General features: G+C 50.0%; 1 protein-coding gene across 1 annotated transcript in view; it reads left to right on the top strand.

The window, feature by feature from the left end:
* The window catches only part of PDS5B (PDS5 cohesin associated factor B), a 316,943-nt gene extending 303,085 nt beyond the window's left edge, over positions 1–13,858 (top strand). Inside the window, exon 34 of the mRNA XM_075337338.1 lies at positions 13,079–13,858. Within this exon, the coding sequence (XP_075193453.1) occupies positions 13,079–13,108 (30 nt within the window). The 3' untranslated portion in view covers positions 13,109–13,858. The remainder of the gene's footprint in view (positions 1–13,078) is intronic.
* Positions 13,859–17,135: the final 3,277 nt, after the last annotated feature.

Raw genomic sequence — 17,135 nt, 5'->3', positions numbered from 1 at the left:
GGATCTGGAGGGCACACAAACCGCTTCAGCGGTCTGGTAATCCACAATCTCTGGTTGTGGACCTCTGTATATACTCTCTGGGGTTCATTCTCTTGCAGAGCCCCCACTCCAGCAGCATGTCTCACACGAGGAGCAAGGCTCCAAAGCTTTATTCAGTATGCACTGCATGTAAGCTCCTGCTGCCTGAACCAAGCATCTATCCACATTGTGATGCCTGCTCTAACCTGGCGGTGCCTCAGCCTGGAGTCTCACCCCCAGTGGTCTCTCAGGCTGCTCCTGCTCCTGTGGCTGAACCCCCGGCTTGGGTAGAATCCTTTTCTAGGTCTATCTCCCAGTCTTTGGCTGAGTCCATGGGACTTCTGTCCAGGACTTTGATTAATATGCAATCAGCCCCCTTCACAGGGTGCCTCTGCTGCTAGGGGTCTCTCAGGACCGGAGCTCACAGAGGATTCATCATCTGGTCCCAGACCCCGTCCTCCTGAGAAGAGACGCAGGGTTCCCTCTCCTTCCTCGTCCCGTGGCTCTGATTCAGGAGCTGACTCGCAGGATGAGGAGGATGCCTTTACGGGGGGCTCGGAGGTTAACTCCATGTACCCCATTGATCTGTCCGAAAGTGACTCAGATGTTAGTGATTTGATTGCTTCCATTAATTCTGTACTGGATCTCAATCCGCCAGTATCAGAGGAGCAACCCTCTCTGGCAGAAAAGCACCAGTTTACCTCGCCTAAGAGAGCAAAGAGTGTGTTCTTTAACCACTCCAGTTTTCAGGCCGCTGTGACCAAGCCCAGGGCCTGTCCTGACAAACGCTTCCCAAAGCGTGGTTCTGATGACCGGTTTCACTTTCCACCTGAGGTGGTCAAGGAGTGGGCTCATTCCCCAAAGGTAGACCCCCCAGTGTCTAGACTCTCAGCCCGGACCGTTGTGTCGGTGGCTGATGGCACCTCCCTTAAGGATTCCACTGACCGCCAGATTGACCTTCTGGCCAAATCCGTATACGAAGCGGCGGGGGCCTCGTTCTCCCCAACTTTTGCAGCAGTGTGGGCTCTCAAAGCCATCTCTGCTTCTCTAGAGGGGATGCATTCCCTCGCCAGGGAATCTATGCCCGAAATGGTTGCTTTAACTTCCCAAGCTTCAGCTTTTTCATCCTATGCCATGTCTGCCATGCTGGAGGCTTCTCACCGCACTGCGGTGGCTTCGGCTAATTCACTCGCTATCCGCAGGATCTTGTGGCTTTGAGAGTGGAAGGCAGATGCTTCTTCAAAGAACTACCTTGCTGGGCTCCCTTTTGCTGGGTCCCGGCTGTTCGGTGAACAGCTGGATGAAATTATCAAGGAAGCTACTGGCGGGAAGAGTACTTCCATGCCAGAAACCAAAACCAGGAAACCTGTCCAGGGTAGGAATCAGTCGAGGTTTCGTTCCTTTCGTTCCTCCAACTGGTCGTCCTCTAAGCCCTCGGCCTCGTCCACTAACTCAGCTAAGGACCAGAAATCCAACTGGCGCCCAAAAGCGCGTCCACAGAAGACCGCAGGAGGTGCTGCCGCTAAGGCAGCCTCCTCGTGACTATCTGTCAGCGCCAGCAACGTCCTTAGTCAGTGGCAGGCTCTCCCACTTTGGCGACGCGTGGTTTCAACACGTCTCCGATCAGTGGGTAAGGGATATCATCTCCCACGGCTACAGGATAGAATTCTCTTCGCCCGCCAAACAGATTTTTTCTCTCAACTCCCCCCTGCTCCAAGGCCGCCGCCTTCTCACAGGCCGTGGCATCCTTGCAGGCCAACGGAGTAATTGTACCGGTTCCCGCCCGGGAACGGTTCAGAGGTTTCTACTCAAATCTCTTCCTAGTCCCCAAAAAGGACGGTTCCTTCCGGCCCATCCTGGATCTCAAGCTTCTCAACAAGCATGTTCAGGTGCGGCACTTTCGCATGGAGTCTCTGCGATCAGTCATTGCTTCAATGACCCAAGGGGATTTCCTGGCATCCATTGACATCAGAGATGCCTATCTGCATGTGCCAATTGCAGTTTCACACCAGCGTTGGCTACGTTTTGCAATCGGAGAAGATCATTTCCAATTCGTGGCTTTCCCCTTCGGGTTGGCCACAGCTCCTCAGGTATTCACCAAGGTCATGGCAGCAGTGATTGCGGTCCTGCACCTACAGGGGTTGGCAGTGATTCCTTACCTGGACGACCTTCTAGTCAAGGCTTCATCCAGCGCGGACTGTCAGCGGAGTGTCTCGCTCACTCTCGCCACTCTAGCCCAATTCGGGTGGCTTGTCAATCTTCCCAAATCCACTCTGACTCCGACCCAGAGTCTCACGTACCTAGGGATGCAGTTCGAGACTTTGCCGGCACTTGTGAAGTTGCCCTTAGTCAAACAGCAGTCCCTCCAACTGGCGGTGCACTCTCTGCTGAGGCCCCGCCGTTATTCCCTCAGGCGCCTGATGCAGGTGTTGGGTCAAATGGTGGCGTCAATGGAGGCTGTTCCCTTTGCCCAGTTCCATCTGCGTCCCCTGCAGCTGGACATTCTCCGCTGTTGGGACAAGCGGCCTTCCTCCTTGCACAGGTTAGTGGCTCTGTCGCCATAGACCAGGAGCTCTCTTCAGTGGTGGCTTCGGCCCCTCTCTCTGTCCCAGGGGCGCTCCTTCCTGGCCCCGTCCTGGGTGATCCTCACCACGGATGCCAGTCTATCCGGCTGGGGAGCGGTATGTCTCCACCACAGAGCGCAGGGCACTTGGACTCCGTCCGATTCAGCCCTTTCGATCAATGTGCTGGAAACCAGAGCCGTGCTTCTGGCTCTCCTAGCTTTTCACCATCTGCTGGCGGGCAGGCACATCCGAGTCCAGTCGGACAACGCGACAGCGGTTGCCTACATCAATCACCAAGGCGGGACACGCAGCCGCCTGGCAATGTTGGAGGTACAACGCATCCTTCAATGGGCGGAGGACTCCAAGTCCACCATATCCGCAGTCCACATCCCAGGCGTGGAAAACTGGGAGGCAGATTATCTCAGCCGTCAAACCGTGGACAGTGGCGAGTGGTCCCTGCTCCCGGCAGTGTTTCAGTCAAGCTGCCGCAAATGGGGCACTCCGGAGGTGGACCTAATGGCATCCCGTCACAACAACAAAGTTCCTGTTTACGTGGCTCGCTCCCACGATCCTCAGGCATTCGCCGCGGACGCTCTGGTTCAAGACTGGTCCCAGTTTCGTCTTTCCTACGTGTTTCCCCCTCTAGCTCACTTGCCCAGAGTCCTGCGCAAGATCAGAATGGAGGGCCGTCGAGCCATCCTCATTGCTCCGGACTGGTCCAGGCGAGCTTGGTACCCAGACCTGCTCCATCTGTCCGTAGAGGTGCCGTGGCATCTCCCGGACCGTCCAGACTTCTCTCACAAGGTACGTTTTTCCGCCTGAATTCTGCGGCTCTCAAATTGACGGCGTGGCTCTTGAGTCCTGGATCTTGACGGCTTCTGGTATTCCTCCGGAAGTCATCTCCACTATGACTCGGGCCCGTAAGTCTTCCTCCGCCAAGATCTATCACAGGACTTGGAAGATTTTCCTGTCCTGGTGTCGCTCTTCCGACCATCCTCCTTGGCCATTCTCCTTGCCGACCCTTCTGTCCTTTCTACAGTCCGGTCTGCAGCTAGGACTGTCCCTCAACTCTCTCAAGGGACAAGTCTCAGCTCTATCAGTGCTGTTCCAGCGGCGTCTCGCCCGGCTGGCTCAGGTCCGCACCTTCATGCAGGGCGCGTCTCACATCATTCTGCCTTACCGGCGGCCCTTGAATCCCTGGGACCTTAATTTGGTTCTCACGGTTTTGCAGAAACCCCCCTTTGAGCCTCTTAGGGAGGTTTCTTTGTTTCGTCTTTCACAGAAAGTGGCCTTTCTGGTGGCCATAACTTCCCTCAGGAGAGTCTCCGATTTGGCTGCGCTCTCTTTGGAGTCACCTTTTTTGGTTTTTCATCAAGACAAGGTGGTTCTCCGTCCGACTCCGGACTTTCTTCCTAAGGTGGTCTCTCCTTTCCACCTTAACCAGGACATTACCCTACCTTCCTTTTGTCCGGCTCCTGTTCATCGCTTTGAAAAAGCGCTGCATACTCTGGATCTGGTGCGTGCTCTCCGGATCTATCTGTCTCGCACCGCTGCTCTTAGGCGGTGCACTTCTCTTTTTGTGCTAACCACAGGTCGGCGCAAGGGCCTCTCTGCTTCTAAGCCGACCTTAGCCCGTTGGATTAGGTCGACCATTTTGGACGCCTACCAGTGTTCTCAGGTGCCTCCCCCGCCGGGGATCAAGGCACACTCGACCAGAGCTGTCGGTGCCTCTTGGGCTTTCAGGCACCAGGCTACGGCTCAACAAGTCTTTCAGGCTGCCACTTGGACTAGCCTGCATACCTTTTCAAAGCACTACCAAGTGCATGCTCATGCTTCGGCAGATGCGAGCTTGGGCAGACGCATCCTTCAGGCGGCTGTTGCCCATTTGTGAAGTTAGATTCTGCCTACTTCTTAGTTTTTCTGTTTATTTCCCACCCAGGGACAGCTTTGAGACGTCCCATGGTCTGGGTCTCCCAAAGGAACGATAAAGAAAAAGAGAATTTTGTTTACTTACCGTAAATTGTTTTTCTTCAGCGCTCTATTGGGAGACCCAGACGATTGGGTGTATAGCACTGCCTCCGGAGGCCACACAAAGCAATTACACTAAAAAGTGTAAGGCCCCTCCCCTTCTGGCTATACACCCCCAGTGGGATCACTGGCTCACCAGTTTTCTGCTTTGTGCGAAGGAGGTCAGACATCCACGCATAGCTCCACTGTTTGTAGTCAGCAGTAGCTGCTGGCTATATCGGATGGAAGAAAAGAGGGCCCATATGGGGCCCCCAGCATGCTCCCTTCTCACCCGCGGTGGTGCTTGTAAGGTTGAGGTACCTATTGCTGGTACAGAGGCTGGAGCCCACATGCTGTTTTCCTTCCACATCCCCTGGAGGGCTCTGTGGAAGTGGGATCTTACCGGCCTCCAAGCCCTGAGGCCGGGCTCCATCCACAGACCCAGAGAACCTGCTGGATTTGGAGCGGGAGTGCCGTTCAGGGACAAGGCCCTGCAACTTTCAGGTACTCTGTGTCCCCGGCAGGCACGGACACTCTCAAGGCTTGCTGAGCGTTATAGTGCGCCGGGGACAGTAGCGCTGTGCGCTGGGGTTAGGTCACTGCAGCTTTGCTGAGTGACGTTACATGTTGGGAACTACTGCGCCGACCGCTACTGGAGCGGCGGCGCAGCTGCGACTTGTGGTGCGCCGGGGACTTTGCGCCGACCGCGCTTTTACGGCGGCGGCGCTTCTAACTTTAGCCCCCGGCTTCTGCGGCCTAGCGCCGCTTCGTTCCCGCCCCCACCCTGTCAATCAGGGTAGGGGAGAGACGCTGCTCAATTGGCAGCGCCGAGGGCTGGAGCTTTATTTACATGCTCCAGCCCTCTCACTAGGCACAGTGGGAAGCAGGCTTCCCGCTCTTCGTCTGTATACGCCCAGGGCCCGCCCCCCCTCTCCACAAGGACGCCGGCAGCCATTACACATGCGGTCTGGCTGGGGAAAGGCAGCAGGCTCTGGGAGACCCAGACTAAAGGGATTTCGGCGACCACACACCCGCTCCTAAGCGGGCGGTAAGCTGCACTTTAGTGCTGGCCCCACTAGTGCCTCAGTGTTATATTAGTGTACTTTTTTCTTAGTACCATATATATATATATAGTTGCACTGTAAGGTCGCTTCTTGGCTGGACACCCTGTACTGCTCTGAGGAGGCAGCAACATGTCATCCGCAAAACGCAAGGGTGCCAAGGCACAGGCTGTGTACACTGTTTGTACTGCATGTGGGGCTGATCTACCGGCAGGCTCCAAAGACTCACATTGTGTGCAATGTTCAGTCCCAGTGGCACTTCGTCAGCCAGAGCCTATGGTGGTAGTGGCCCAGGCAGAGACGCCTGTGAACCCTGCCCCGGTGACGGGGACAGACTTTGCAGTTTTTGCTGATAAAATGTCTGTGACTATGTCAAAAATCCTGGAGACCTTGCAGTCCAGGCCAGTTACTCAGACCATGGACACTGCTGTGTCTATGCTCTCCGGTCCCCCTCAGTTGGAACTAATCCGTACTTCAAGGGGGTCTCAAGCATCACAGGCTGAAGTCTCTGACTCAGATGACAGTCCCAGGCAGCCTAAGCGAGCTCGCTGGGAAAGACCCTCCACGTCATCACACTGCTCAGGGTCTCAGCGAGAAGAGTCTCTCTGTGATGAGACTGAGGACGGTGATCAGGATTCTAATCCTGAGGCTCCTTTCAATCTGGATGCCCCTGATGGTGACGCCATGGTTAATGACCTTATATCGGCAATTAATAGACTGTTGGATATTTCTCCCCCAGCCCCTTCTGCAGAGGAGGCAGCTGCACAGCAGGAGAAGTTCCATTTCCTGTATCCCAAGCGTAAATTAAGTGCTTTTTTGGACCACTCTGACTTCAGAGAATCGATCTAGAAACACGACGCTCATCCAGACAAGCGTTTCTCTAAACGTTCTAAGGATACCCGTTATCCTTTTCCCTCTGAGGTGGCCAAACGCTGGACCCAGTGTCCAAAGGTGGATCCCCCAATTTCCAAGCTTGCGGCTAGATCCATAGTCGCAGTAGAGGATGGCGCTTCACTTAAAGATGCCAACGACAGACAGATGGACCTTTGGTTGAAATCTGTCTATGAAGCTATCGGCGCGTCGTTTGCTCCAGCATTCGCGGCCGTGTGGGCACTCCAAGCTATTTCAGCTGGTTTAGCACAGGTGGATGCTATCATACATCCAGCAGTGCCGCAGGTGGCGTCCCTAACTTCGCAAATGTCTGCGTTTGCGACCTATGCTATCAATGCTGTCCTAGAATCTACGAGCCGTACCGCTATGGCGTCCGCCAATTCTGTGGTTTTGCGCAGAGCCTTGTGGTTAAAGGACTGGAAAGCAGATGCTGGTTCCAAAAAATGCTTAACCAGCTTGCCATTATCTAGAGACAGACTGTTTGGTGAGCCATTGGCTGAAATCATAAAACAGTCCAAGGGTAAGGACTCTTCCTTACCACAGCCCAGAGCAAGTAAACCTCAACAGAAAAAGTGGCAGTCGAGGTTTCGGTCCTTTCGAGGCTCGGGCAAGGCCCAATTCTCCTCGTCCAAAAGGACTCAGAAAGAACAAGGGAGCTCAGATTCCTGGCGGGCTCACTCACGCCCCAGGAAAGCAAATGGAGGAACCGCTTCCAAAGCGGCTACCTCATGACTTTCGGCCTCCTCCCTCCGCATCCTCGGTCGGTGGCAGGCTCTCCCGCTTTTGCGACATTTGGCTGTCACAGGTCAAAGACCGGTGGGTAACAGACATTTTGTCTCGCGGGTACAGAATCGAGTTCAGTTCTCGACCTCCACTTCGGTTCTTCAGAACCTCCCCTCACCCCAACCGAGCAGATGCCCTGCTGCAGGCGGTGGACTCTCTAAGAGCAGAAGGAGTCGTGATCCCTGTCCCCCCTCAGGAACGGGGGCGAGGATTTTACTCCAATCTCTTTGTGGTTCCAAAAAAGGACGGCTCCTTCCGTCCTGTTCTGGACCTAAAACTGCTCAACAAGCATGTGAACGCCAGGCGGTTCCGGATGGAATCCCTCCGCTCAGTCATTGCCTCAATGTCTCAAGGAGATTTCATAGCATCAATAGACATCAAAGATGCTTATCTCCACGTGCCGATTGCTACAGAGCACCAACGCTTTCTACGCTTCGTGATAGGAGACGACCATCTTCAGTTCGTAGCTCTGCCATTTGGTCTGGCGACAGCCCCTCGGGTGTTCACCAAGATCATGGCGGCAGTGGTAGCAGTCTTGCACTCTCACGGACACTCTGTGATCCCTTACTTGGACGATCTACTGGTCAAGGCACCCTCTCAAGAGGCATGCCGACTCAGCCTGAATGTTGCACTGGAGACTCTCCAGGCGTTCGGGTGGATCATCAACTTCCCAAAGTCAAATCTGTCACCGACCCAATCACTAACGTATCTTGGCATGGAGTTTCATACTCTCTCAGCGATAGTGAAGCTTCCGCTGGACAAGCAGCGGTCTCTACAGACTGGGGTGCAGGCTCTCCTTCAAAGTCAGTCGCACTCCTTAAGACGCCTCATGCACTTCCTCGGGAAGATGGTGGCGGCAATAGAGGCGGTTCCGTTTGCGCAGTTTCATCTGCGTCCACTTCAATGGGACATTCTCCGCCAATGGGACGGAAAGTCAACATCCCTGGACAGGAAAGTCTCCCTTTCCCAGACGGCCAAAGACTCTCTGCAGTGGTGGCTTCTTCCCACCTCATTATCACAGGGAAGATCCTTCCTACCACCGTCTTGGGCGGTGGTCACGACAGACGCGAGTCTGTCAGGGTGGGGAGCAGTCTTTCTCCACCACAGGGCTCAGGGTACGTGGACTCGGCAGGAGTCCACCCTTCAGATCAATGTTCTGGAAATCAGAGCAGTGTATCTTGCCCTACTAGCCTTCCAGCAGTGGCTGGAAGGAAGGCAGATCCGAATTCAGTCGGACAACTCCACAGCGGTGGCATACATCAACCACCAAGGGGGGACACGCAGTCGGCAAGCCTTCCAGGAAGTCCGGCGGATTCTGATGTGGGTGGAAGCCACAGCCTCCACCATATCCGCAGTTCACATCCCCGGCGTAGAAAACTGGGAAGCAGACTTCCTCAGTCGCCAGGGCATGGACGCAGGGGAATGGTCCCTTCACCCAGACGTGTTTCAGGAAATCTGTCGCCGCTGGGGGGTGCCGGACGTCGACCTAATGGCGTCACGGCACAACAACAAGGTCCCAACCTTCATGGCACGGTCTCGCGATCAAAGAGCGCTGGCGGCAGACGCCCTAGTGCAAGATTGGTCGCAGTTCCGGCTCCCTTATGTGTTTCCACCTCTGGCACTCTTGCCCAGAGTGCTACGCAAGATCAGATCCGATTGCAGCCGCGTCATACTTGTCGCCCCAGACTGGCCGAGGAGGGCGTGGTATCCGGATCTGTGGCAGCTCACGGTCGGCCAACCGTGGGCACTCCCAGACCGACCAGACTTACTGTCCCAAGGGCCGTTTTTCCATCGGAATTCTGCGGCCCTGAACCTGACTGTGTGGCCATTGAGTCCTTGATCCTAGCGTCTTCAGGATTGTCCCAAGGGGTCGTTGCCACCATGAGACAGGCTAGGAAGCCCACGTCCGCTAAGATCTACCACAGAACGTGGAGGATATTCTTATCCTGGCCCTCTGCTCAGGGAGTGTCTCCCTGGCCATTTGCATTGCCTACCTTTCTTTCTTTCCTGCAATCTGGGTTAGAAAAAGGTTTGTCGCTCGGCTCCCTTAAAGGTCAGGTCTCGGCGCTATCCGTCTTTTTTCAGAGGCGTTTGGCACGCCTTCCTAAGGTGCGCACGTTCCTACAGGGGGTTTGCCATATCGTACCCCCGTACAAGCGGCCGTTAGATCCATGGGATCTGAACAGGGTACTAGTTGCCCTCCAGAAGCCGCCCTTCGAGCCTCTGAGGGAGGTTTCACTTTCTAGACTATCACAGAAAGTGGCTTTTCTGGTAGCGATCACATCTCTTCGGAGAGTGTCTGAGCTGGCAGCACTATCATCCAAGGCTCCCTTCCTGGTCTTCCACCAGGACAAGGTTGTGCTGCGCCCCATTCAGGAGTTTCTCCCGAAGGTGGTATCCTCTTTTCATCTTAATCAGGATATCTCTTTGCCTTCGTTTTGTCCTCATGCAGTTCATCGGTATGAGAAAGATTTACATTTGTTAGATCTGGTGAGAGCACTCAGAATCTACATTTCCCGCACGGCGCCCTTGCGCCGTTCGGATGCACTCTTTGTCCTTGTCGCTGGTCAGCGCAAAGGGTCGCAGGCTTCTAAGGCCACCCTGGCTCGATGGATCAAAGAACCAATTCTTGAAGCCTACCGTTCTGCTGGGCTTCCGGTTCCATCAGGGCTGAAGGCCCATTCTACCAGAGCCGTGGGTGCATCCTGGGCATTACGACACCAGGCTACGGCTCAACAGGTGTGCCAGGCAGCTACCTGGTCGAGTCTGCACACTTTCACCAAACATTATCAGGTGCATACCTATGCTTCGGCGGACGCCAGCCTAGGTAGAAGAGTCCTGCAGGCGGCAGTTGCCTCCCCGTAGGGGAGGGCTGTCTTGCAGCTCTAACATGAGGTATTTCTTTACCCACCCAGGGACAGCTTTTGGACGTCCCAATCGTCTGGGTCTCCCAATAGAGCGCTGAAGAAGAAGGGAATTTTGTTACTTACCGTAAATTCCTTTTCTTCTAGCTCTTATTGGGAGACCCAGCACCCGCCCTGTTGTCCTTCGGGATTTTTGGTTTGTTTGCGGGTACACATGTTGTTCATGTTGAACGGTTTTCAGTTCTCCGATGTTACTCGGAGAGAATTTGTTTAAACCAGTTATTGGCTTTCCTCCTTCTTGCTTTTGCACTAAAACTGGTGAGCCAGTGATCCCACTGGGGGTGTATAGCCAGAAGGGGAGGGGCCTTACACTTTTTAGTGTAATTGCTTTGTGTGGCCTCCGGAGGCAGTGCTATACACCCAATCGTCTGGGTCTCCCAATAAGAGCTAGAAGAAAAGGAATTTACGGTAAGTAACAAAATTCCCTTCTTCTTATAGTTCCGTATTGGGAGACCCAGCTCCCTCCCTGTTGCCTGTTGGCAATTTCTTGTTCCGCGTGTTATCACGGGCTGTTGTCGTGGACAGAGTCTCCGGTTGTTCCGGTTCTTGCTTTGTTTTACTTGTTGGTGGCTATTCTCCTTCAGCTTTTGCACTAAACTGGCTGAATCTGCTCATCAGGGGGTGTATAAGCTCAGAGGGAGGAGCTACACTTTTAAGTGTAGTACTTTGTGTGTCCTCCGGAGGCAGAAGGTAAACACCCATGGTCTGGGTCTCCCAATACGGAACTATAAGAAAAAGAATTTACGGTAAGTAAACAAAATTCTCTTTTTTAGTCTTTCATCAAGACAAGGTGGTTCTCCGTCCGACTCCGGACTTTCTTCCTAAGGTGGTCTCTCCCTTCCACCTTAACCAGGACATTACCTTACCTTCCTTCTGTCCGGCCCCTGTTCATCGCTTTGAAAAAGCTCTACATACTCTGGATCTGGTGCGTGCTCTCCGGATCTATGTGTCTCGCACCGCTGCGCTTAGGCGGTGCACCTCTCTTTGTGCTAACCACAGGACGGCGCAAGGGTCTCCCTGCTTCTAAGCCGACCTTAGCCCGTTGGATTAGGTCGACCATTTTGGACGCCTACCAGAGTACGCAGGCGCCTCCCCCGCCGGGGATTAAAGCACACTCGACCAGAGCTGTCGGTGCCTCTTGGGCTTTTAGGCACCAGGCTACGGCTCAACAAGTCTGTCAGGCTGCCACTTGGGCTAGCCTGCATACCTTCTCGAAGCACTACCAAGTGCATGCTCATGCTTCGGCAGACGCATCATTCAGGCGGCGGTCGCCCATTTGTGAAGTTAGGTTCTGCCTACTTCTTAGTTTTTTCTGTTTATTTCCCACCCAGGGACTGCTTTGGGAACGTCCCAAGGTCTGGGTCTCCCAAAGGAACGATAAAAAAAAGAGAATTTTGTTTACTTACCGTAAATTCTTTTTCTTATAGTTCCGTTTTGGGAGACCCAGCACCCTCCCTGTTGCCTGTTGGCAATTTCCTTGTTCCGCGTGTTTTCACCGGCTGTTGTCGTGGACAGAGTCTCCGGTTGTTCCGGCTCTTACTCTGTTCTACTTGTGGGTGGCTATTCTCCTTCAGCTTTTGCACTAAACTGGCTGGGACTGGCTCACCAGGGGGTGTATAAGCTCAGAGGGAGGAGCTACACTTTTAGGTGTAGTACTTTGTGTGTCCTCCGGAGGCAGAAGCTAAACACCCAAGGTCTGGGTCTCCCAAGACGGAACTATAAGAAAAAGAATTTACGGTAAGTAAACAAAATTCTCTTTTTTAAGAATCTGGGGCTCAGTGACTACTTACTTATTTTTTACGACTTGAGCTGATGTTTTTAACCATTCTATTTTTGTGCGGATGCTACGTTTTGATCGCCTGTAATTGCATTTTAAAAAGAAAAACCCTTAAAAATTCCTAAAGGCCAAAATTTTCTCGCTACACCGTGTACCGATCTGATGAATAGATTTTATATTTTGATCAGGCATTTCAGAACACTGCAATACAAATGTGTATATGTTTTCATTTTTAAACAGTTTTCTTTTTAATGGTGGTGGGGGTTTTTTTTTTCAGATTTTTGAACTTTTACATTTATTTATTTTACTAGTCCTTCTAGGGGACTTTATAGATCCAGTCTAATTGCTTGTTCATTTCTGCTGTTCCAAGCTGCACAACTCTGATCAGCAAAAATGTACTGTTCTTTTAAGAGCCGCTGCTCTGTTGGCTCTTACAGGACGTACATCATGGTTGCATCAGGGGGTCATCACATGACCCCGAACTACCATAGCAACCATCGGCTCCTCGTGATCATGTCACAGGGCCTACAATGGCGGTAGGGGACGGCGCGATCCCGCCGCAGCTATTTAAAATGCGCTGTCACATTTTGAAAGTGCAATCTAAGTGGCAAGCAGGCGCGGGTGGATCACTGATCCACCTGCGCCTGTTAGCCCCACATATCTGCTGATCAAAACAGCAGACATGTGCGGGGATAACCGCTGGCTCACCGCAGCAGCCAGCGGTGATTACCGCGACACAATCGATGACGTACCAGTACGTCATTTGGTCGTGAAGGGCTTAAAAATATTGTTTACATAATTTGTGTCCAGGATTTTCCAGGTAAAAACATGATTTATTTATTTATTTTATTTTTTGCTGGTAATTGATATTTGAGTTCAGTAAACTTTTGTGGGTTTAGTCCACTTGAAATGCCGTGGTTCAAGTCTGGGCTTTTGGTGTTGAAACGTCAGCATGTCCGACAATATTCAGCCTCGTAACTTTAGTGTTCTTGGGTCTTGCAACTATTGAGCTGTATGAAGGTTGCATATAATGAAAGTTTAATATTTACACAGGTACGGCGTCGATCTGCTAAAAAACGATGAAGGAACAAATGAGGCCTTCCTGGAACGAGAAGTAGGTGAAGAAATAGGACTGGGGCTGTTCATGTACACAGTGGGGCCATGCACTGACAACAAGAATGGATTTCATACCCCTGCAACTCCAGCCACAATTGTTTATCATTCTCTGTGGATATTTTGTGTGGTTTGTACCGTGTGCTGGACATGTAGACCCTAAATCTGTACATAGCTCCTTTTTTTATGCGTCATAAAGTGCTTGTATAGCTTTTATTTTGCAGCTTTAACTGACAAAAAAAAAACGGATGGCCATCTGAATTTTCAATATGACGGATGAAAATGAAGCAATATTTGCCATTGTGTGTAGTAATTTCTTTGGCCTTTTTACTGTGAAAGAAATTAATTTGGAAAGTGTCATATTAAGTTCTAGACATGGTTTTGTTGTAAGTCAAAGGGTCTTTCAACTTTCAATTATTTAATGCTCTGTGAACTTTTGGCCACATTTTTGGTCTTTCATGGTGCTCCCCTCGATATTTTCATTCTTTTCTTTTTTATTTTTATTTTTATTTTTTTTATTCAGAAACCTGATGTTTGATAGGGTGACACAACCTGACCTTGTTAGATTGCTGTCATTTTTCACCTCAGTATTGTTGCCAGACCTGGCTGGCTGTATTGTGGCATTGCAACATTGTATGAAAAAAAAACAATTTTAAACTATTATAATTTTTAAAGTGTTTGTGCTATGAAAATAATGTATTAAAGACGCTACCTATTTTATTTCGTCTCTTTAGTTTGATTTAATTTGTATTTTCATTTCATGCATTATTGGACTCCTTTTGTTTAGGTAAGTAAACTTTCTTCATCGTTGTAAAACTGCTCAGACCTGTTAGATGTGGAAAGTAAGTGACACCAATAATTAAATTATTCGTCCCACATTCTGTCCTCAGTGGCCCAGCCAACTTTTGCTTCCTGCTTGCCGGGGGACAATTTACTCTTTATGATTGACAATTTGGACCAGAGTAAAGGGGGCTTTACACGCAGCGATATCTCTAGTGAGCGTACCCGCCCCCGTCGTTTGTGTGTCACGGGCAAATTGCTGCCCGTGACGCACAATATCGTTAGGAGCCATCACACGGACTTACCTGCTTAGCGACGTCGCTGTGGCCGGCGAACTGCCTCCTTTCCAAGGGCGCGGTTCTTGCGGCGTCACAGGGGTATCACTAAGCGGCCGCCCAATAGAAGCGGAGGGGCAGAGATGAGCAGCCGTAACATCCCGCCCACCTCCTTACTTCCTCATTGCCGGCGGCCGCAGGTAAGCTGTAGTTCGTTGTTCCCGCGGTATTACACGTAGCGATGTGTGCTGCCGCAGGAACGATTAACAACCTGCGTCCTCAACAATCAACGATTTTTTGAAAATGAACGACGTGTCAACAATGGATGATTTGGTGAGTATTTTCCATCGTTAACGGATGCTCGTTGGTGTCACATGCAACGACAACGCTAACGATGCCGGATGTGCGTCACTGAATCCGTCACCCTGGCATTATATCGTTAGATACGTCGTTGCGTGTAACGGGGCCTTTAGGCACCTTTCACATTGCGTTCTGATCTCCGTACTTTACTGGTCCTGTTAAGCCTTTCGTCCAAACCACTCCACAAAACTGGTTTCGGACGCGTGCGCCAACGGGGCCATTGACTATAATGGTGAAGTCGGAAGTCCCAACAGGATCACTAAACAGAGATCAGAATGCAGTGTGAAGGGGGCCTAATAGCCGCACTTCTAGCCTGACTTGTGCGCTCCTCCATGCTGCAAGAAAAGGCAGTTTTACGTCTGCAGCATCACATTAGTGCATCTGCACTGATGCTTTCAGGACCCAATGATTCAGGCAGTTTCAGAGCAGTGCTTTGCAATGCTGCACTCCTTACCTGAGGTACTGGACGCCACTGAAACTTTGGAGCAGTGGCCGGTAATCTAGGTAATGAGCAGTAAACTGTAGAATTACAATTCTTACATTTTTATTATAAAAAAGAAGACTTTTTAATAAGAGTTCAATTACAAGGTCGCTTTAAGCCTGAAAGAGACAAACACAAAGGTCTAAACAAATTATATTTTTATTAGGTACATACAGGACATAAAAGTTGTCTGGAAAAATAGAGTGCCACAGAAATTGTATACAGCCTGAATTGACCACTTTATATGATGGATTGTCAGGTGATAGTTTTATAGGGTAAAAGCAATAGTGCTATAATAAACGCCTGACAATATCAAATAGAAGGAATATAAGTTAATGGTAATAAATATAAAGTGTCAAGTGCAATGAGGTAGTTTAGAAAAATAGGTTATGATATGCGCAAGAGTGTAAATATGAGGTAGTTGGGGGGCGAGGACAAAAAATTCCCCCAATACACATCAATTGCAGCCAGGTAAAAAAACAAAAAAAAAGGTAAGGAAATGAGTAACCACTAACAGGTTGAGAGTGCATAATTAATAGCGCAGCAACAAGCACATATACCAATTACAGATATGTATAGAAACCACACAATGGCTAACTAAAAGAAGTCTTTACCTCTACACTCAGCAGCAACAGGTCTGTCACTGTGACGTCCACCCTGACGTGCGTTTCGCCGCCGTGTTCTTCAGGTCACTTACATGTACAATTACACATTTTTACCCATTTAGGAAGAGGATGAAAACCCTTTTAACCTAGAGGCATTCACAAAAGGCTATGTGAGAGAACAGATTCCTTTTTGTGTCTGTGGATTCCATATTGTCCTATATCTTCTGATGTCATGGTGATCAAGTAACGCCGACTGACAGGGAAGTTTCACATTTCTAAAGTTCCTTTTGCAGGGAACGTTAGATTTGTCTGTGACTCTATTTAAGGGCCTGTATGTCATTAATAGAGTAGTAGTCCTGAGTACACCATACAAGGCTGTGCTGTATGATTTCCCGCGCTCTCGTAAAACAAATCTTATTCATTTGGGGTTCAAAAAAAGTCCCGGACCAGATCCGCATTATACCATTCGGATCTCGAGTGAGAATGGAATCGCCAGAAAATGTAATACTGAAAAACTGCAACTTAAAGTAAGAAGCTTATTTTTTACAGTCTTAACTTTTTTCTTTTTCTGTGAGCTTGGCCTACCTCCATTCTGGGTGAGTTATTTTACATTAAATAATCTGGTCCAAGACCTCGGAAAGTTACCTATGCCTTTGTGAACTGTGTGCATGTGATGAGATTACTGTATGAGTGTGGAATTTAGTGGTACTCCTACTTGGAGGATTGATAGTGTTGCTGTGTCAGTTCAAAAGGATCAATATCTTGTAGTCTGTTTACTGATTGTATTGTAGGATTTTGTCTTTTTGACTGGCTACAGTACATTGTAGGATTTTAAAGTCTCTGTAACAACCTACATTAGGAAAATGTGCTATAACTGATACAAGCTGTAAGGATGAGGGAGTTTGGGGGCAAGTTTGGAGCTTTTCATAGTAAATAGGTACAGAAGCAAATGGCTCTGAAAGACGCATGTTGTGAAAGCCCTTTGTAAATTTAAAAAAAAAAAAGCCAATAGGGAGGGACTTGTCAATTTGTCTTCAAGCAGGAAGATTTAAAAGACCTTTTGTAATTGGCCAAGGGGAGAGGAGTAGGACTTGTTTTAAACTTGAAGAACATGGGAACTAAGGTGTGCCTTACTAGACACGGGGGGACAACAGCGGAAGCAGCAACCCCCACTCATTCACATGGTCTTATTGCCTTACAACCCTGAGGACTGTAAAGCACCTCATAAGCAGTAGTTTCCCTTCATTCAGCAGTTCATTATAAATTATTTTTCCTCACCTTAGAATATTGACAAAAATAGTTAACAATTGTTTTTATTTTTTTTTTTACTTTACTGGACCTCCTCCAATGATTAAAGTAACTCGACAAAATTTTAGATTTCTTAAGATATTGAAGCATGTAAGTCTGTTGTGTATGCCAATAATGTTTTACTTTGGGAAAGCATTTTATGATGATTTACTTGGGGAAAAAAAACATTTTTATTCCATACCTCTGCA

The sequence above is a fragment of the Anomaloglossus baeobatrachus genome, chromosome 2, assembly GCF_048569485.1.
Source record: "Anomaloglossus baeobatrachus isolate aAnoBae1 chromosome 2, aAnoBae1.hap1, whole genome shotgun sequence".
NCBI lineage: Eukaryota > Metazoa > Chordata > Amphibia > Anura > Aromobatidae > Anomaloglossus > Anomaloglossus baeobatrachus.
This window is presented reverse-complemented; position numbering and strand designations above follow the sequence as displayed.